Source organism: Lycium ferocissimum, chromosome 3, assembly GCF_029784015.1.
Source record: "Lycium ferocissimum isolate CSIRO_LF1 chromosome 3, AGI_CSIRO_Lferr_CH_V1, whole genome shotgun sequence".
Classification (NCBI taxonomy): Eukaryota; Viridiplantae; Streptophyta; class Magnoliopsida; order Solanales; family Solanaceae; genus Lycium; species Lycium ferocissimum.
The window spans coordinates 61,285,258-61,307,074 of record NC_081344.1 but is presented as its reverse complement, the minus strand read 5'-3'; the positions used below and the strand labels follow the sequence as shown (position 1 = coordinate 61,307,074).

The following is a 21,817-nucleotide window of genomic DNA, read 5'->3' as shown; positions in this document are numbered from 1 at the left end:
CTTTTAAAAAGGATGATCTAGCTAGCTTAGGCTAAAAATGCCTTCTGATAAATATTCTGTGTACTAGGTCTAATGGATGTTGTATAGTTGTATTCGTAAATGTTCTTCTTGGAATAGTTGGATCCACAGTTTTTTTGTTTTTGTTTAACAGGATAACACAATTGAGACATTAATTCACGAAACTAGCATACTATATTAAATCTTGACGATATCTGGAAAAAAAAAACTTTGGTATGTAAGACCAAAAATGTATTTTCATGTTTTCATGGCCTACTTGAATATCAATGGAGATGATTATGATCACAGTTTACCTTAAGTATGGATAATTAACTTGGAGACTGAGGAGCCCTAAGCAAATATACATGTAAAACACCAATAATATCAGCTAACAAAAACCGGGAAAAAGGAAAAAAAAAAACAAAAAAGAATATATGAAGAAACTTGTAAACAAATGAAAAGATTTACCTCTCCAAAATGGTAGTAATGGTGGCTATAAAAATAAACCAATTGGCTCCAACAGCTCCAAGAAACAAAGGTCAATTTCAAGAAAACTTAAAAGAGATGAATAGGAGTTTTTCCTTATGAGATTGAGGTGGAGAGAGAGGGAAGTTCAAAGACTTGTTTTGAGAATGTAGAACAATGAAGCTATCTTTTATTTACACTTCTGGGGTGGGTGGTTGAGGCTAACAACATTAGTAATGCGAACTTAAGTTCTGTGCACTTAAATTAGGCTAACGTCCTACGATGTAACTCTTTATAATAAACTTGATATGGTAATATGAAAATTACAGTAACAACATGCTATAATAAGTTAAATTATTTGCACTGTCAGTGTATAAAATTGAAATCCTAAGTATTAATGAATACACTGACAATGTAAATAATTTTTATACCATCGGCTTATCTTTACTTGTTATAACATGTAACATACCTTATTTTTAAGATTTCAAATCCCACATTTTAAGACTGACTTACCTGTAGGTATTCTTTAGATGATCTGATAATATAAAAAATTATTTACACTAGCGATGTATAAAACTTAAACTCTTATGTTGTAGTTGGTTTCAAGGCCTAGTGGATGATGATCATTTCCAGAATGGTAGCTAACGGCTAGTATAAGCAAAGCCATTTGACTGACTTTAGGTTAACAAATATTCCCTAATTAATCCTACAAAATTTGGAGCAATCATTTCACAGCAAAGCAAGAATATATTTTTAAAATTGAACATGTGTTTCGTTTTTCCCAATTTTGAGTTTCAACTATTCATGTACTTGAGTTTTCAAATCTTGAAATTACATATCCTAATAAATCATAATATATAGCACATGGTTTGCATTAATTTTATGTTCATTATAACCTAATGAATCAAACACTGGTTTTAATTCGTTGAAAAATAAATAAAGTGATATAGTTTAGAGTTTTTCTTCAATGAAATATTGCTGGCTCACCTAATGGGGAGATAAAGAAAGTAGTCATCTTGAAATTGAAGTCAGAAAGGTGAAGTGAATATTTCTTTATGTGACAATGCACCTGCCAGAACTAACAAACGTTTGCACCCCCACGAGATCAATATAGTGTGTTTGGTGGGAAAATAAAACTTTAATTTTACTCCAAATATGCACCTTATTTATGTAAAAATGGAAAATGGTGTCTCAAAAGCTTAGATTAAGAATTCCTGATCTATGCATGCATTTTCTCAAGTATCCTTTTGGTCTTTTATTCAACTACAAGTATAGTGAAAAATGTTTAGGAAATTTAATTTGAAGTTGTTTGCCACTTGAGAAATAAAGATTCTAAAGTACATGCACTTAGTGATTTCCTTCTTATTTCTCAAAATACAAAAATAAATAAATTCATTTATTGCTATAATAGAGGCACGAAGTACCCTTAGCCTAGCTTTTCAACTATATCTACATGAAGTGTACTTAGATGACGATTAAAATTGTAATATATCGAATAGAGTAATTTATTCGGGACAGGGATTTGATTGTTCCACAAGATATCAAGTATGAGTAGATATATAGTGTATATACTGTAAATATTTATCCGCTCCGAATGCATAAATCAAATTAATGAATTGTAACGACCCAAACCCCCCATTTAAGCATATGTACTTTATTTCATGGCTTGATGCTTTGTATAGTTTGTTGGTACTTTTTGAGACTTAACAAGATGGTCCGAGTTGAGACCTGAAGGGTTCGAGAAGCTTTTGGAACGCGATCTTGTTTCTAGAAGGCTAAATTAAGAAATCGACCCCTCTTTTTGAGTATTAGCGTGTCGTTGTATGATTTGAAGATTCACATAGGTTTTTATTATGTTTTTGACTTGTTGGTAGGGTTCGCATTAGGACATGAGGGTTCGGGGGTGATTCGGCACCATTGAAACTCATTTTGATGTTGCAGATTTTGCTGGTGAAAGATTGTACTACGAGACCGCAAGATGGAGGACCACAATCGTGAAGAGGAGAAAATCTGGTCAATGCGGTCACGTGTGGATACTTTGCGACCATGAAAATTGAAAGGTGGTCAATAGGTCAGTTTCAACAACATTTTTAAGAAGAAAATTGATATTTTGAGTAAGGAGCTCTCTGATTTTTGGATCTGGGAAGGGTGGACTTTCAAACCCAAATTTAAGGTATGGACTCCTAATATCAATCTATCGAGTTGTGTAAATCTCATCGAATTTTATCCGCGAAATCATGAGATTTAGCAGGCATGAATAGGGAATTACTAGATATGTTTGATGATAAAAGTCTAGTAACCGAAAGAGTTACCAACTTAACCGAAAGCATCACTAGCTTGCACTCTGACGGAGTCCCATAAGGCAGTGTTCCTAATAGCTGAGCAAACGCCATTCAACACTGGTTCTGCAGCCCCTCCAAAATGAAATTTAGTTGAAATGGATAGCAAAGTGCAAATCTTTGACAAAATCTTAAATACTATCATCTATGTACAATAGACGCCTCTAATATCTGAATGTTTAGTATCCACTAGTTGCAGACCATATGGCTACTCTACTAGAACTAGAAAAAAAGAACTTAATTAAGTAAAAAAATGTGGTAAAAAGAATTAGACATCCAATTCCAAAAAAAGCATTAAAAAAGGGGGAAAATAACATTCAAGCAGTTGGAGGAGTGTTATACTCTACTCTTTCCATGCTGGACAAAATAAGATTCATCAGCATTGGCTAAACGATCTTGGAACATAGCCCACTCATTTGTACACCTCTCTCTTACCTACAATAAAGAATTTCATTCACTTTAGCCTACAATAACCAAGAAAAGAAAAAAGGGTACTCCTACGGATGCCTTTTATCTTTATTTTAGCCGGAGATCTGTTTTCAACTCCACGTTTATTACTCCAAAAACGCATATATATAGTCATTAATTAATCATTTATAGAAGAGATAAGGGTAAAATTAGACAAATACGATTAACGTTATCAAAATAATGAGTGTGCCAATTAACTTTAAACGACATATGGAAAAGACGGGAGGGAGTATGATATATAGTTGCCAATATAAATTTCAGGAAATGCATGGACATGCTTACCCCTTCCCAAGGAGCTTTCCCATTCTCAGTCTCACCCTGTGATCCAAAAGAAGCAAAGGACATGACCAAGAATTAATGATTAAAGAATAACTCAAGCAGGATATATCTGTAATCAAGTAATATATGAGCTAGTTTGGTAACTGATTAAAAAGAATGAGCTAGTTTGGTACCCCATACAAAGAAGGATGATATTGTTATAATAACACAAATAATTCTCTGGATCTTTGTGGTCATAGTCAGAAGTGGATCCAGAATTTGAAGTTTATGGGTTCATACTGCGACATCAAATTAATAATATGCAATAATTAATGGGTTCATAGTCAAATATTTAGTCGATTTCTTATTATATATCCAGGGTATGAGCAAAAGCTACTGTGTTCCAGTGAACCTGTAAGCCGTACTCTACATCCGCCACTGGTCATATTGGGAAGAAGCAGCTTTTTCTCTTCTCCTCCAGAAGAGAAATTAATACAAGATCAGGTCATCTTTCCCGGAGTTCAACAAAAGGAAAACAAAAATGTCAGGTCTTCCTCTTGATATTCTTTAGATGATGCTTTAAGTGATCGTTCACAACTTGTACAATTATCAAATAAAAACAAGAAAAAAATCATAGGATAAGATTCTTGGCTTGGAATGGTATTAGTCTGGATACAGCAAAATCATTCTATAATATCAAATAAGTACATTCGATCTATTAAGTACCTTGTGTTTGAACTTTGAAATGAGAAATTCTATGGCTCACCCGTGTCTACAGATGCTTCTTATGGTAAGAATGAAGATAAATGAAAGGAGAGGAATAGGAGATAAGGCTTTTTTACTATGCACAAATTTTTAGCAGGGAGACAAAGGGAGGAATAAGGATGAAACACATGCTCTTTCCATCAAAAAGTGGGTAGAATCAGAGGGAAGGACACCACATCTGATGAAACATTTTGTAACCATAAGAAAAACTCATTTCTTTGTTTTTCTCCTAATGATTCCAAACAATAATAATATTCTCCCTTTTTCGTCCTTCCTCTTTTCTCCCCTTTTTGCTGTCGTCGCACGGTGTTCTTTCCTATCTCTCGATCAAAAACATCCATTGAGGATGTGTTTGGTAAGAAGGAAATGCTTTCCTAGAAAATAGGTTGTTTTCTTACTTACTTTCTCATGTTTGGTTGGTCAACTGAAAAACATTTTCCGGCAAATAAATCAAATGAAGTCATGTCCTGTACCATCCCATCATGCCCTTGATGGCAGGGTTGCATTGCCAGCGCGCTCCAGTTGAAATATTTTAGGTTTGAAAAACACAGGGTGTCTAGCGCTTCCCATCTTTTATCCAGAAAATGACTTCCCTTCGGTCAACAGGGAAGTCATTTTGCACTAATTAAAAGAAAATATTTTCCTTAAGAAAGCATTTTTCTCAAGAATTTAGTGCAACCAAACATGAGAAAATTAAAAAACATTTTCCTTCATACCAAATGCGCTATAAGTTTTGGTGGTATTACACAACACTTGCCGTAACACTAGTCCTCATGTGTTCAACTGCTACAACTAACAAAAAGTTTGATCATTATTATCTCAAGCACTTGGGAAATTCCAGGTGATTGCTTTCAATATTTACATATTTTAGGATCAGGTGGCTGGCAGAAGAAATCACATCGGAGTATGAAATTGGTGGGCCAAGTAGGCAAATCCGTCGTCATTCATGGATTTGAGTTCTCATAAGATGGGTAAGATTCAGAAACTTCAGTGTACTGGGATGCGAGTGGTTTCTTAAAAACATTAGGAAGATTATTGACAAACCAGCTAGTCTTGGCATGCCAGTAAAAAAAACTTCATTCTGGAGGGAAAGGAACAGGAGAGCCTTTGAAAGGATGGAAAACTCTTTGTAGAAAATAAGGGGACGTTCTTGTTTTTGGCGAATTTTTGGTGCAACCATGAATTTCAAGTTAGCAGTAATGACTAGGTGAGATTGGTTGACAATTCTGTACTTTTAGATATACATTTCTATAATGGGAATTCCCAACATTAACAATAATTAGTAGTACTTTATAAGTAATGTAGCTTTCTGCCAATGAACATTGACTGACCTGATTCCCAAGAGAAGGAACAAATTGATGTTCAATCCACTGCGAATCAACAACGCCAATTTTTTCATGAGCAGGCTGCACAAACCATGCAAAAAATAAATTTAAGACTTTGATTCCAACATATCTCGAATAAGTCTAAGTAAGACGATGATTTTCCAAGTTCCCTATTGTATCTAGTTTATCAGTGGTGCAGCTCTCCTTTTACCACAGCAGTCTTCTTCCACCATTCCAATACAACTAAAAAATTTATCTAGAGGAACTAGGAAATAATAACCTCTACACATCTTCTCAATGCGAAATCCAATCCCCATCCGTGCACCAAATCATTCTATAATCAAATCAAGTACAAATATTAGTATAAATAGCGTATGAAATAGTAGAAGACACTCATGATTAGGGCAATTTCATCTTGAATGGATTATAAGGACTAATGAGTAATAACTACCTGAATCATATGCCAAACACATCGCCATGCTTCTCGAGAGAACACAGGAGCCATTATTTCGACAAAGCTGAACAAGAAATTAGATCAAATGTACTATAAATCCTATAAAGAACATGGAAGGCTCATTGAGACTACTGCTTCAGTTTGATCAAGATACTCAAGCTTTGGTTTGGAGTCAATATGGCTAAACAGATGGTCTCTTCTAAACATGTGTGAATTCACTCAGAAAAAAGAAATACTCCCTCTGTTCCAGTTTATGTGGCGGTCTCTGAGTAAGCAGGGAGCTTAATAAAGAAAGAAAGACTTTTGAAACTTGTGATCTAAAATAAGCCAGATATTTGTGTAGCTATAAATCATCTCATTAAGGGTAAAATGAGAAGTTTAAAGTTCAATTGTTACTAAATATATAAAAGTGTCATTCTTTCTGGGACCGACTAAAAAGGAAAGTATGCCACATAAAATTGGCACAGAGGGATTGGCAAAGTTCAACCCCCAAGAAGGGGTGAACGAGCTAACTGTTTCTAAACATTACTGTGCATACTTGTGGAGGTAGGTGGGTTTAACTCATACCCAATTTGTAGATGAGTAAGAGAGACATATAGAGCGAAGAAAATGTGTATATATATATGGAGAGAGAGAGAGAGAGAGAGTACGCTGCACAAGGAGGCAAACGTGGATTACTGCACCAGCCTGGTCTCTCGTCAGTATTCCTGTTAATAAATCCACACAAAAATTTTAGGAATTTTTTCTTTTTGGCCTGTCGGCAGAAATTAATTATGGCGCTAGCCAAAATATACAAAACATATACACTGATTATGTATATCATATGTATACATACGTATATTATATGTACATCTATGTATACAATATGTGTATTATATGTATATCTATACTTAAAGAACAAATACATTTGCTAGCTATTTTGTAAATTAGATTATCAAAAGGTATTGGACTGTAATTATCTCAAAAGATTTACACGTGGATGAATATAAGCTAATTTATACAGATTTCCATCCCAATTAAGTGAAAATAAGGTAAATTTGAGACGGAGGAAGGATCAATGGAATGGACTTACTTGTGAACTTCTCTATCATCCCTCCTCTTAGTCATCTGCCAAGTCAGTCCACTATTTGGTTCAAGACCAGGCTGAGAAATCTCAAGACCATGTCGTTTAACTAGTCTGATATACCTGGCATACTCACGCGGCCAAGATTAGTCTGAAACAACACATATATACGAGAAAACACGGATACTTTCACTTTTGAAAATGAGAAACCAACTAAAACATCCAGGGAATAGCTCTTACTTCTCTCCATTGAAGTTCTCAACTCCAAGATCTTCATCCCATATAAATACGTAATCATAGGCAGCTACTACATCAGGATGTAGAAATCTCTTTGCATACCACCTAATAAAGGCAAGAGAAAGACCAATATTAGACTAATAGCCCGTTTGGCTAAGCTTTTGGGAAGTCAAAGGTGCTTATTTTTCTCAACAAGTGCTTATTTTAGAAAGTTGATGTGTTTGGCCAAGCTTTTAGAGAAAAATAGAAGTAGCAAAAACTATTTTTCAGAAGCTAAAAGAATAGTTTTTCCTCAAAAGCACTTTTCAAACATTGGCCAAGCACAAAATTTAAACCACTGTTACTTTCAAATTCTTCGGAAAATGTTTTTCTAAATAAATTGATTTTAAGCTTAAACACTATAATCTATATTACTCTCCAAAAAAATGGAACTTTTTAAAAAATGCTTTTCAGAAAAAAGTTCTCTCAATACATTATTCTTTGTTTGTTGCATCAGATAGATAAAGACTTAGAGCCCGTTTGGATTGGCATAAGTTGCTTATAATTTTTGATTTTTTTGATATGAACACGAGCTATTATCAGCTTAGTGTGGGACAAAATAAATGGAACCAAATATGCTAGTTAAAAGAGGCTGCTGCTTGAATAGAACAAAATTCTCTCAATACATTATTCTTTGTTTGTTGCATCAGATAGATAAAGACTTAGAAATCCCAAAACTGATAGGTAAATTTAGAGTCTTACCATTTAGTCTGCTTCCTAACACTGATGTGAACTGCCCTCTTGGACCACTCAAACTCATCCCACTCACTCGTTCGACCGTCATAATGAAAAAGCAAAATTTGAAAATCTTCTGAAAACTAATTAAGACATAGGAAATAAGACTACATGGAATGCATTGTTAAGTAAAAGAGCTAAAGTAGTAATGATATGGCTTCATTGTTGTTACCTTTTTAACAGCTGCATCAATGTTGTCCTTTTGGTTCCAACCAACAGTAAATGTCACCAAGTACTTTGGTTTCTTTCTCAGATCCTTATAATTTCACAAAATTTGTAAGATAAATGCACCTAAATAAAATACCAGGAAGCAAAGCACAAAAATAAATGTGGGAAATTTTATGACAACCTACATGCTTGTACTTTCTGTGGAAGTATTCATTTTTTGTTTCATAAGTGTCAATCGCAGGTATCATACACTAAACAATGAGCAGACAATCCTTTTCATTTATTTTTATTTTTATTAGAGTTAACAAATGATTATTAATATATCTGTGTCATACCTGACTTGGTTCACCCCACAACCTTCTCAAGTAAAAATCTGATTCAGGGACCACAATCCTTGGTGGTAATGTCTCTGCACCACGAGGATTTGTCGGAACATATATCTAGAAAATGAAACGGATTAACAGTTTAGAGATACTCTGATATCAAGTTTATCATGGCAGTCAAAAGATATCTCAATCTCCTTACGTCTGCAAAATAATCATGTAATCAACAAGTGTATCCTTAAGTTTCTCTTATTTCTCCAAGCATCTTCCGATTTGTATTTCTACTTCATACATAAACATGTTAAGAGTTTTTTACGTTCATATAACATTGCTAGTTTCACAATCATTCTATAGAACTTGGCTTTGCTAGTATTTTCTTGATATAGCACTCCTTCATTAGTTCATTTCAACCATCTTTCTTTACCCCCATATTTTACATCTTCATAAGTCATGCCATTTTCTTGAAAAACAAATCTGGATATTTGAAATGTTTGAATTTATCCGGCATAATCCAGCTAATATCATATCACCTTCATTGTTTTATGAGGCTAAACTTACAATGCATGTAATCTGTCTACTTACTTTTATCCTAAATTCTAACTCGCTCCAGTGTTCTTCATAGTTCCGATTTTTACTTGACTCACCAACTAGTCTCATTAATTTAAATAATGTTATCTGCAAATAGCATGCACCATGGAACCACATTTTGTTTATTATTGGTTAGCTCATCTATGACTAAAGAAAAGTAAGTACGAGTGAGAGCCCCAATTGGTGGAAAAAATCCATATCATAACTCCTAGGCAGCTCCAAGGAGTAAACCTACTACTATAGGGAACTCTGTGTTTCCTTCAACGTTGTGATCGCTTCTTCATACATATATTTTATGGAATTTATAAATTCGTTTACTTTATCATATGATTATCTACTTCAATGAGTTGTTGAGAACTTTCTTCCTCTTTTTATAAATTATATCAATCTTTTTTGCCGAAATATAACCTCCTTCACTATTTACTAGACATGAACTCAAATTGATTCTCTATCACACCTTGTAATGTCTCCACATTTATACGGCTTATGATATTAAACAGCGGTGGCTCCCTTAGCTTTTAATATATCCTTCTTCTTATATGTCGACACCAAGATAATTTTCTTCACTAATTTGACATATTTCCACACCTTAATATAACATTAAAACGATTCATTAGTCATACTACCCTAAACTCCCTAATGAACTTTTTAACCTCTATATCGATATCATCTAGACCGCAGGAAAATGGAGACTGAATAACTATAAGAAACTCAACTTTTCAGATCCATCAGCTGCCATAAAAGCAGGCTTTAACCATTTAAAATGCTCACAACTAGTTCTCTTACAATTTTTTTTACAATGAAGAATTCGCTTGCATATATGTCTCTGAACATTGAAACTATTGCAGTAAAGGAAGTTACAACAGGTGAGAACATCCAAAAGCCATTGGCACGGTTCTTCACCCGGCAGTCAAGTACAAGCTGAAAGAAGATAATATCAAATCCTATACGAAAATTACACTACAAAATTGACTGGGCTCTGATAATGGGAATGTTTCTCGCTTTTTATTTGCCCACTACTCAAGCTGAGATAGGCAAGGAAAGTCTTCTCTAGGAAGTAGTTTCCGATCTGCAACTTTTATATGATGCCAATTGTTTTCAACCTCCAAACTAATCATGTTGAAAATAAAAGTTATGTGAAACCACTGGTTCTCTCAGGAACTTCAAGAAAAAGATTAATCCAGACAGGGCATAATTTAACTGCTATGTTAAGACCTTATTGGTAAGCATATGAATACTCAACAGTAGATAAATTTGTTATTTTTAACATTGTTGAGGATAAGTTCTATAATAAACTTTTGCAGCACCCCTAACATCACATCTTTTCTTTAGAATAATTAATCCAGAAAGGTTTGATTCACCTACCCTTACATTCATTTTACCAAGATTTGTCTCAAAACTTACCAACTTTGATCACAGACAACAAACTATAATTACAAAACATGAGCAGAATGGCCTAAATGAAAACAGCCAATTTGCAAAACACATAAAAAAATTTAGTGACCCAAGAAAATATATCTGTGCATCTTCTAGGCACGAGAACAGCACAAAATACAACATTTTATCTAGACACCAGATAAGGACATTCTGCAAATGCAGGAAATAATGACTTCCATTATATTTAAAACAGAAGAATATGGATGAAAATGAAAAGGTACTAAAGCAGATAATTTTCAAAAATATATATGTTTATCAACATAATGTTAGACATACATTTTTTTTTTCTTTTCAAAATTTTATTTTGCAGAACAAAGGACATACAGTTAAGAAGTAGTAACAGCACAATCGACCCATTTGTCTTTCTGATTTTGTTCATTTGGAGTTTAAAAGTGTTCAATATTCAACACCATAAGGTTGAAAGTTGCAGATTCAAAGATTTTTGCATGATTTTATTGGCCAAATTAACACCATTTGCTTGTTACTGGAGTAACAAGACTCGATCAGATGATTATACAAGTAAATCAATAAGTGGAGCTGAAGGTAAGAATAGAGTATGCAACTGAAATAAATACCTGTGGAGTTACAAGATTCTCTGGAAAAAAGCGTTCAATAGAAGGTCTACGATGGTCATCACCAAAGGCTACATCAAGAGATGATATAAGATTTGAAGGTAAAGTAATCTGCAAAAGACACCAATTTTTTTTTTACAATGAATGATAAAATTTCTTAATCAACATCTGAGCAGATACGGAAAGATTGGGCAACCTTACCTTTGTTAAAGAAACATATGGAGATGAAATGCCAATAAAATATCCAAGAACCATTCCCATCATTGTCGTTATAACAAGTCTGGCTCTATCGTTGGATCTTCTAAAAGCCCCACTGAATCAGAATAAAGAAACAAAACAAGGTAATACTAAGATAGATTCATCGACCTCAAGCTTGATTTCAGAACCAAAATTCATAGTGAGATTGACTCCAGTATAAGTATTGTCCACAAACCTGCGGTACAAGGTTCCCATTGTGATAAAAGTTTCTCAATCCAAAGGTTACCACTAACCATAAACAAATTCCTTGAGCATCCTCAGCATCCTCCACTTTCTTCACGTCTTCACCCAATCTTTATCTCCACATACTATCAATAGAGCAAAGTCAAGGCGATAAATCCACGTAGGCAATGCCAACTAGTTGAGATTAATGTTTACACTATGTCCCAGCTTTGTTAAGAGTCTTTTTAGTGTTGTTTAGAGATTTGTACGTTGGCAAAAAAATATAGAGAACGTCTAGTGTTACAGAATCTAAATTATTGAGTATTAAAATGAGAAAAGTCTAAATATTATGTTTCGCAATCCAATTCACTGAAGAAGGCCTCCATGAGAAACCATTAAACAATTCTTAAGCTCCATTAGAGAAAATTTCGGGAAGAAAGAAGAAAGAAAGTCTTATCGCTAGGTGAGCCAAACTTTCTAAGATTCAAAATGACGTGAAATTAAAATGTGAGCCAAGCAGAATATTTAACCACAAGTTACAATATTGGATCATCCAAATCAACTAATTCTACTTCTCAATCCGAAACTAGTTGAAGTCGGCTATATGAATCATTTTGCTCTATTTGGGCTCATTTCATGTCAACTCAAGAATCTTTTAAGACTAGAGCTCTCTAAATTTCACACTTCTCCTACATTACTGTACAAGTTTCTACCCATACTAAAGAGACTTCTATCGAACACCAGATATAATGTAACTTCAAGTTAGGATTTTCGTCCTAATTTCTACACAAACAGATAAAAAAATATTACTACATGCTGTCCATATTATTTGAATTTTAGTATTTTTGCTCCCCCTTAAGAAGAACATTTACTAGGCGTATGGATATAAATTTGATCGAAACTTGAAAAAAAGAGTTTTTGAAGTCGAAGTTGAAAAATGGTATTTGAAAATTGAAGTTGTGTTTGGATATTACTGATTTTCAAATTTGAAAAACTCATCTTCAAAAACTAAACTAATGTATAATAAATAATTTTTTAAATTTTCTTTTTGACAAAAATGAAAAGAAAATGTCAGATAGCCTTATTCATTAAACCATTTGTCTAAAGTAATACCCTTCATCTCTCTTAAAGATCTCACTTGATTGACACTCCACTAATTGAAGCAATAAGGATTAATTTGGTAAACAAAGTAACATATATGCTTCTTGTTTTTCCAAATTCCCAAAAAGTAATTGAACAAATTCATTTGCCAAAACAACTATATTTTGGGATCAGAGAAAAATTCAAGTCAGAAAATTTGAAAAATAATCAGAAAAAAACCCTCTACTCTAAATTCCAAGAAAATGATTAATTATACAGTATCTTGAACATCTACACTGGTCGGATTCAATATGAAAATTGATTGTTCAAACATGCTTTTATTTTAAAAAAGACGGTAAATCTTGACAACCATAGTCATTCTTTGATAAATGACCACTATGAGTCAGACTCAACATAATATGATCAATCCTATGTTCTGAGAAAACCATAATTGAATTGAACATCATTTAAAAAACTGTTAAAATATAACAACGTAAAACGTAGAAAGCATGCAAAACTAGGTAGGTAAAAAAGATTGCAATTTCAACAGTAGATGAATTAAGAAAGCTTAGACTGTTGATAAACTTACAGTTTTTCACTGAATGTTTTCAGATGAGATCGGTATATTATAGACAATTGGTCTTTTGAAATGTTAAACCTTTGAAACTAAAACTACGTAAATTTCTTGCCATCATGGAACTTACATGCCACATAAATATCATGGAAAATACATTCAAACCCCCCTAAACAATTCACTATTTTGCTAATTTCATACTTAAACTATAGGGTGAACACGTTTCCCCCTACACTGTAATATCCCGCATTTAAAACCCCTGTGAAGGGATCTAAATTAATAATTGCTTTTCACGTGTCATGCACGTGTCAACTTATGCACGTCGCATGTTTGTCCAATACTAAAACCCTCAAAACTTGCATTACTAGGGGAAAAAAAAAATTGTCGATGGATAAATTTAATTAGTAGTTAAACAATAGAATGCATTGCTAATTCTATTTAGCGATGGATTAGCAATATCTTTCTATTGAACTGTCCGTTTTGTGTTTAACTTTAAGAACTCATTTGTTCCCAAAAGCTCTACGCCCAGAAGGAGGGTCAATCAGATCCCAGCTTCTCATGAACTCTAATTTTTCGTTCATTGCTTTCATCCACTCATCTTTTCCGAGCTTGCCAAAGCCTCAGTCATAGAATTATGCTCATCTAATTCTGTGGGGGAAACCAAGAAAACATAATCCTCAAACTAATAAGATCTTTTAGGTATACCTTTTCTAGTACTCTTACACAATTGAAGTTCAGATTCCTTAAGAGCCCCTTTGGAAAGCCACCAGAGAATTGGAATTAGGTGTAATTACACAATTTGACATTTTTGTTTCGGCAGGTAATTGCCAAGTTAGAGGAGAATTAGGTATAATTGGGAGGGTGTAATTATACTCTTCAAGGAGAATTAGGTGTAATTACACCATGTAATTTCTTTTTTATTTCTATTTTTTTTTTTTTTTAACTTTTTAAATTGATTTTTTTTCTTAAATCTTTCATTTCCTTTCGTCCCTTTTTCTGACCTTTACTTCTTGTGATATGTAATTGCTCGTACTTTTTTTTTATTTCTTATTTGTTTTTCTTTATTTTCTTCATTTAGCTTAACTGCATTATTATAGTTTTTGAAACTACATCTCCTAATATTAGAAAAAAATAGTCGTTAACAAACTTTGCATATAATGAGTGATGTCTTTAAAGTATAATTTCATTGTTGAATGAGGTTACATACTTATGTTTTCCGTTTCTTTTGAATTAAATTTACTTAAGTTATGTTGGAACTTATTTTATGTTATGTTGAAATTAGATATAAGAGCATTATGTTAAAAAGAATTGAATTTTGAATTTATGTTATATTTACGGTTCCAATTCATTTGTTTTAGTAGTATTGATTTGTTATTTCACATTGCATGCCGTTCATTTTTCAATTAGAATTGATAGATTATTTGTTAGTCAAACATTTGAATAATGTTATGAAATTATATTCATAAATATTAATTTTTTTCTCAAACATGTCCATGATATTCTTACAAGATGTATCCTTTTAGTTTTTATAATTAATTAAATTAAAATATTATTAATATGAAAAATATATATCCATTTTTTTTACAATATTAGTTACAAATATATGATAATATATTTTCAAGAAACAATATGTATCTTAATTTCTAATTTAGTATCATTTATAATGACACATATTTGTCAAATGTTAACTTTTAATTTTGATGATTACATTTTATTTTTAAAATTTAATCAAACTGTGTAATTACACTTGTGCAACCAAACAGTATGGTTATAATTACATTGTAATTACGTTATGACAAATAAACAGGCTATCGTAATTACTAGGCTGTGTAATTACACCGATTCCAATTACCAGGTGGCTTTCCCAACAGACCCTAAAGGATTTTGGGATTAAAAACTCTCACTTGTTTTAGGAACCGATCCTTGATCTATTTGATTATTAAACATGTCTGAAGACATAATCTAATCATCTGAATTCAACAGTTCAGAAAAATGCTTTCCTTCCTTTATTTCACCCTTTTTTGAAAGATTATTTTCTAGAAATATGACATCTCGTGATTCAATTTTAATAATACTTCCATCCTCCAATTCACCAAAGAATACATATCCTTTAGAGTGTTCTGAGTATCTTATAAAGATATGTTTCTTTCCTTTTGGACGTAGTTTTCCGAACTTGCAAAATGATCTTTTACATATGCAGCGCAACCCTATGATCGTAGATCATTCAGATTTGGGTTATGACTAGTCCATAGCTCATAAGGAGTGGAAAAATTGATGTAGAATGCATTTTATTCAATATGTAGGCTACAGTCAATAACACATCTCCCAAGAAGGAGATAGGTAAATTTGCTTGTTCCATCATGGACCTTGTCATGTCCAATAGTATTCTATTACTCATTTCTGCTATATCATTTTGTTGAGATGTGTAAGGAATAGTTTACCATCTCGTAATGCCTTATTCATTATACAATTTTTCAAAATATCTTGATAGAAATTCATGGCCTCTATTAGTTCTTAAGGTATTTATTGTCATGTCCCAAATTGAGGAACGTGTGGGCACCTATCTTTTCCCCACCTGGTAGGCAAACCCATCCATTAACCAACATTCGAATAACAATAAAGTAACCCAATCAACACAAATATCTAACAGGTCTGACATAAATAAGTAAAAAGAGTGCAAAAGTAATACATAATCCCAAAATCTGGTCTAGGCCGTACAAGAGCCACTAGATAACTAAAAAGCGAGTAAGACAAGTAAAATGAGAGGAGTCATCTGGGTTGTGGATCTAGCCATGTGCTCACCCTAGATGCTCGTCAGCGATGCCTCGGGAGTCAGTCTCGAGGAGAAGAAGTCGATCCAGCCACGTACTCTGCACTCATAAAAGAATGCAGCAAGGTAGAATCAGTACAACAACATGTACTGAATAGACATCATAGGCCAGCAACAATTAGCTAACATATATATAAGTAAGAGATGGAAAGATAGACATGCTCACAAACAAGTACGACCAACACTGTCCAAGATTGAAATCACAATCACAAAATACCAAGTCCGAATGTCACCACAAGTACAGAATACCAAGTCCAAATACCTCCACAAGTACAGATCATCAAGCCTGAATATCACCACAAATATAAGTCCAAATCCAACAATTCGAATATGTAATATAATGCAATGCAATGATACACACACGCTCCGGGTGGAATACCTCCACGCCTTGATAGTGATGACCCATGGGGGACTCGCGAAGTCCATGTACCTACTGTGGCACACTGCCCGATCCATTATCTGTTGTGGAACGTGCAACCTGGTCCAATATATGTTGCGGAACGTGCAACCCGGTCTAATATATGTGTTGCGGCGCGCAACCCGATCCCAATATATAAGTATGAATGCATGCATGATATCAATGTCAACAAGAGTATATCAATGCCAAATCATGCCACACATGGACACATCTCACAATAACAGTCTCAATATCAGTTCCTTCCTCTTTACAAGACAATACTCAACAAATGGGAGATACGGTTTCACAATCATGATAAAACAACTAATCATCAAGTCTAGTATCACACATGTGGCAACAATTCAATTGATCAGAACACGGCACCAAGCCACAATCAATAACAGTACCAACCTAAGTTATCCATCCCAACTTCATACCCAAAGGCGTAACATGCTTTCTCCAACAATCACTAACTCTACATATGCTTCGCTAACCGAAGTCTAACCATAAGGTAAACCGTCACTACAAAAAAAAAATGGTTTTAGCGACACAATTAATTCCGTCTCTAGGTAACGACGGATTACCTACGGAATTACAGTTTTGTCGCCAAAAAAATGAAAAAAGAAATGATATCTAAATTAACAACGGAATAGCGACGGATTTTTAAATCTGTCGCTATATTTTGGCTCGAAAATTACGCGCCCTCATTTTAGCTACTAAAATTACGACAAACTATGGGCGGCAAAATTTATTACAGATTAGCGGCGTATGTAGCGACGGATTATTTCCGTCGTTAAGTAATATGTATGTTTCACCATATTTTAACATCAGTTGCTACAGATATTTCCGTCGTTACCTTTTAAAATGGTAAAATTTCAATTTAATTTTTAGCGACAGAATTAATCAGTCGGTAAATCCGTCGGTAAATAAAATTTAGTTTTATTTTTTATCAACGAAATAAAATGAAATAGACTCAAAACCCACTAATACCTCAAACCCACCAGAACTTTCTCTTCAAACCCACTGTCTTCAAAGTATTTTTCTCTTTCTCTTGAAAATATATTGTTGCTCTTCAAGCCCACCAGAAAATTCGCCGCCGTTTTCCTACTCTCACTTACCATGGTGATTTACTTTGTTTATTTTTCTCTCTCTTTCTTGCTTTTCTATATCAGTTAAAAAAAATTGAATTCTCGTAAAATATCATCGATCTTCCATTTTTTCTTTGTATTTTTCGTCATGTTCAGCTCAGCTAGCCACCTTTTCTGGGGGGTAAATTATATAAACATTTTCCCATAAAGGGTAGAAACGTACAGATAAAAAAATTGAGGGTTTGGGTATCTATTTCTTCTTTTCTTTTACTATTTTGTTCAATGCTATTTTCCTCTTTTATGACATTTAACAATGTTTATGCTGTTAAAGAACATAAATTTTGGTTTTGTTGCCACCCTGTGTCTGTCAGTGTGTTGGAAGGTGGAGAAATTTTGCACTTGTTTTATTTTTGGTTTCTTAAATATATTTTAGTTTCTCCGTTTAGCATCGAAAATTAGTTTTCCAAGAAAATATGGGTACAACTTCAGCAACTGCAGTTTTCTCTTCAAATTCCATATATCACTTGCCCTCCTTCTCTGCTTTATGTAAACCCAAGTTAGGAATCCGAATACCCCAAGGTGTACTCTTTTTAATCAACTCCTTTATGAAAATAAGTTATAAGAGTTGTGCTCTTATGCATTCTTGAGATTGTTTGGAATTTTATTGGGAAGTTAGTGTGAAAATAGTGGGTTTTTATTACTATTGGAACTGCAAGCAAGAACTATTCTCAGTTGACCCCATTTATCTCAATTTACTTGTTATGTGCACATTAATCTAATTTAGAATGTAATAAACTAATAATTAACTAGTAGATGTATGTATAGCTCTCTGGAAATGTATAGATAAAAAATTGAGGGTTTGGGTATCTATTTCTTCTTTTCTTTTGCTATTTTGTTCAATGCTATTTTCCTCTTTTATGACATTTAACAATGTTTATGCTGTTAAAGAACATAAATTTTTGGTTTTCCTGGCTAAATCTCCATTTCACTAATACTTAAGGATTTGATTTATATTCATTCTTGCAGGGTTTAGGAAAGAGTTGCAGGGTTTAGGAAAGAGTTGTACTTCATCAAATTCTTCAAAAAGCTCTCGAAAGGGTTGTTAGGATTATTGCTATTTGCTGTCACTGTTTGTTCACAAATGGAGAAGTTTTAAAGTCCCAAAATGAGCTTAACATTAAGCGAAGAACTTTGAGTTTGAGGCATGTTTAAACTTCATTTACTAAATACATGAATTAGTTAATATTGTTGTGATACTTTGAGTCTTGAAATTTTGTAAACATGATCCTCCCGTGACAAGGCTAAGTAATTCCAAATGGTAAATGTGACATTCATTGATTAAGGTAAGTATTTCAAAGCACTTCTCGGTTCTGCCCTTTTTTGCCTAAAGTTAGCAGGTTTAACCTCTCTAAAATGAACATAACTAAGTTTATAGCCACTTTGGGAAGTCCTAATGTGACTTGTGATTTCTTTTACCTCACCAAATGTTTGAATTAGTGAAATTTTTGTATTCCTTACCATCTTGAGAAATTCTGTAAAGAGTAGATTTGCCTCGTTTTGCTTAATTGATTTCTTGAGTTTCTTCTTTCTTTAACAACCAGAAAACTAAGAGAAAAACAGTAGGTTGTTTAATTACCTTTAACTTTGGCTCATAAAGTTTGGGGCTATCCTCTGTGTCATTATTTGTTTGATTACCCTTGCTGAAATTATTTGTGGTTGATGGCGCATTTTAGTGAAGTTGTCTGGTTGAGTAGGATTATAGTATCTATACCTGCTTGTTTTAATGTTGGTAATCTTTCTTGTCTTTACAACTTTTTTTCCTTTGTTGATTAAGAAAGTTTGTTATTACCTCCTTAATTTCATGTTCAGTATATTCCATGTTTTTTTCTACAATAGTTCCAAAATAGAAAAATGGTGAGTTCACTGTCATATTTAGCAGTATACAGCTACAAAGTTACTTGTCGTTCTTTATAGTAGTTACTTGTCACCACTACCATAAGAGGCTTTAATTTGACATTCTCTTTTAAATATGGTCTTAAACTTCATAGCCAACACACTTTCTTTTTGCAGTTAAAAAAAAGGTCTTAAACTCAACTTGTTTTCCTTTGGATGGCATTCTGATTGTCTTTCTTATTTACAAAAAGTAACTAAGTTTCTTGTTTATTTTAACATTAAATAGGATCATGGATAATCTAGAGCGTGGTTGGATGCACAATAGGTTGGATGGTCGAGGGGGTATTAATTCTAGTTTCATAACTGGTGTTAATAAGTTTCTTAAGTTCTCATGTTCTCAGAGAAACCGCATGAGTGGTGACGATGTTAAATGTCCGTGTAAAAAATGTCACAATATTAAATTCATGGATGTTGAAACCGTTAAATTGCACCTTCAATCGTTTGGATTTGTTGAGAACTATTTTGTTTGGAAGTATCAAGGGGAAAAAGAAGTAACCGGTGAGATGTATACTGATTTACATGGTGGTACTCAACCTGAATTGGGATATGATAATCCATATCGCCAAATGGTTTTAGATGCAGCTGGACCGAACTTTGGCCAGGGTTCGAGTAATACTGAACCTGAGTCGTCTCATCACTGTGAACCTTCAATGGAGGAGGAGCCTAATCTTGAGTCCCAGAGGTTTTATGATTTGTTACAAGCCGCTGATGCAAAATTGTATCCTGGTTCTTCCCTCTCTCAACTCGCAGTAGTTTCTAGGATGTTAACTATTAAAAGTGAGAATACTTTGTCACAGAGGGATTATAATCAAGTGATACAACTATTGAAAGAGGCTTTACCTTAAGATAACATAGTGCTCGATAATTATTATCAGACCAAGAAGCTAGTGTGTAGCTTGGGTTTGCCCGTTGAAAAGATTGATTGTTGTAATTCAGGATGTATGTTGTATTGAGGTGATAATAAGGACCTAACATCTTGTAAGTTTTTGTCACACCCCGATCTTACTAGGGTGTGATGGGCACCCGACCCCGTAATCGGAGCCGAGCGAACCCACTGACTCTTACTACGTACAAATTTTTTTTTCTTTTTTTTTTCTACGTCAAGTATGCATACTAAGATTTCTGAAATATTCCTTTGTTGCTTTCAAATCAAATAAAATATGTAACTGTACAAAACGTGTATCATAGTACAAACTGACTCCCGAAACCCACGACTGTGTCTGCAAAGTCTCTAACTTCAAACAAGACATCATGGCATGGCACGCTGACTCGGTGACACTCCAGGACAAATGGAGTTTGCCAACTTCGCTGGAACGTCCTCTATCATGGCTTCTAATCGTGCGGGTGTACCTGCGCGGCATGAAACGCAGCCCCCGAAGAAGAGGGGTCAGTACGAGCATTGTACTGAGTATGTAAGGCATGAATAGTAACATAATAGGAGATATAGCTATGAGTAGCAACATAGTAAAAGCTGTGCTCATAAGTAATAACAGAATGGAACTGTAGAACATAACATGTGCTATAAAAATGGTCTGTGCATCTGAGTGCCTCTTAAGGCGGAGTCGTGCATGCTTACTGTTACTCTTTACTTACGTACATACATAGTCTGTCTGAATCACATAACATCATTAGCCCGCGTCCGGGACAACATTAACCGATATGGGATTTGCCTGAACCAATGCGGGATTTGCCTAAACCAATGCGGGATTTGCCTAAACCGTGCGGGATTTGCCTAAACCAATGTGGAATTTCATCTCATCATTGGGTTTGCCCCACCACTGGGTTTGCCCCACCATTGGGTTTGCCCCACCATTGGGTTGGCCCCACCATCGGCTTCGTGGCGCCTCACCTTGAAGGAACAATTAATTTAAGGCGAGACTAACAATGGAGAGCAACATCATAAAAGAAAAACATGGAGTAGGATCGTAAGGCATCGTTTCATATACTTCTTCTCGTATCTTGCATCATCATTATCATCATAGAACCATAGTCGTCGTTTTAGTCATTAAGACTTTCAATATTGTAAAACTTGAGTTTTTTTTTTTTTTTTTGGAGAAAAAGGAATATTTTAGAAAACATTTATAAACTTTCAAGAAGAAAAATCGTGCTTTGAAATCATAACTTCTAACATTTGAAAATAAGGATATTATGGGAGCGTTTATAAGATTACATCATATGATTCATGCCATAGAAAGAAAAGGGACGAGCCTTAACATACTTGCGCCGCGCCTTACTAGCTACG

General features: G+C 34.0%; 1 protein-coding gene across 1 annotated transcript; it reads right to left on the bottom strand.

Annotated features, from left to right (window-relative positions):
- Positions 1 to 2,893: 2,893 nt before the first annotated feature.
- Positions 2,894 to 13,443, bottom strand: LOC132051155 (uncharacterized). The gene is made up of 15 exons (XM_059442424.1): positions 13,323 to 13,443; positions 11,667 to 11,799; positions 11,435 to 11,546; positions 11,237 to 11,344; positions 8,649 to 8,753; positions 8,318 to 8,401; positions 8,113 to 8,228; positions 7,375 to 7,476; positions 7,144 to 7,257; positions 6,722 to 6,778; positions 6,069 to 6,135; positions 5,898 to 5,951; positions 5,624 to 5,698; positions 3,552 to 3,587; positions 2,894 to 3,236 (listed from the first exon to the last, which is right to left on the bottom strand). The coding sequence occupies exons 2-15, from the start codon at positions 11,684 to 11,686 to the stop codon at positions 3,138 to 3,140; spliced, it is 1,149 nt and encodes a 382-aa protein (XP_059298407.1). The 5' UTR covers positions 11,687 to 11,799; positions 13,323 to 13,443; the 3' UTR covers positions 2,894 to 3,137.
- Between the last annotated feature and the right edge of the window lie 8,374 nt (positions 13,444 to 21,817).

What these genes read in the sequence shown, in the direction of transcription:
- LOC132051155 (XM_059442424.1), bottom strand. Translation starts at nt 11,686, where the DNA reads ATGGGAACCTTGTACCGCAG. An exon ending in TTGATGCAGCTGTTAAAAAG is followed by an intron (nt 8,229 to 8,317) that starts GTAACAACAATG and finishes TGTCTTAATTAG; the next exon opens with TTTTCAGAAGATTTTCAAAT. An exon ending in GAGAACTTCAATGGAGAGAA is followed by an intron (nt 7,258 to 7,374) that starts GTAAGAGCTATT and finishes TGAGTATGCCAG; the next exon opens with GTATATCAGACTAGTTAAAC.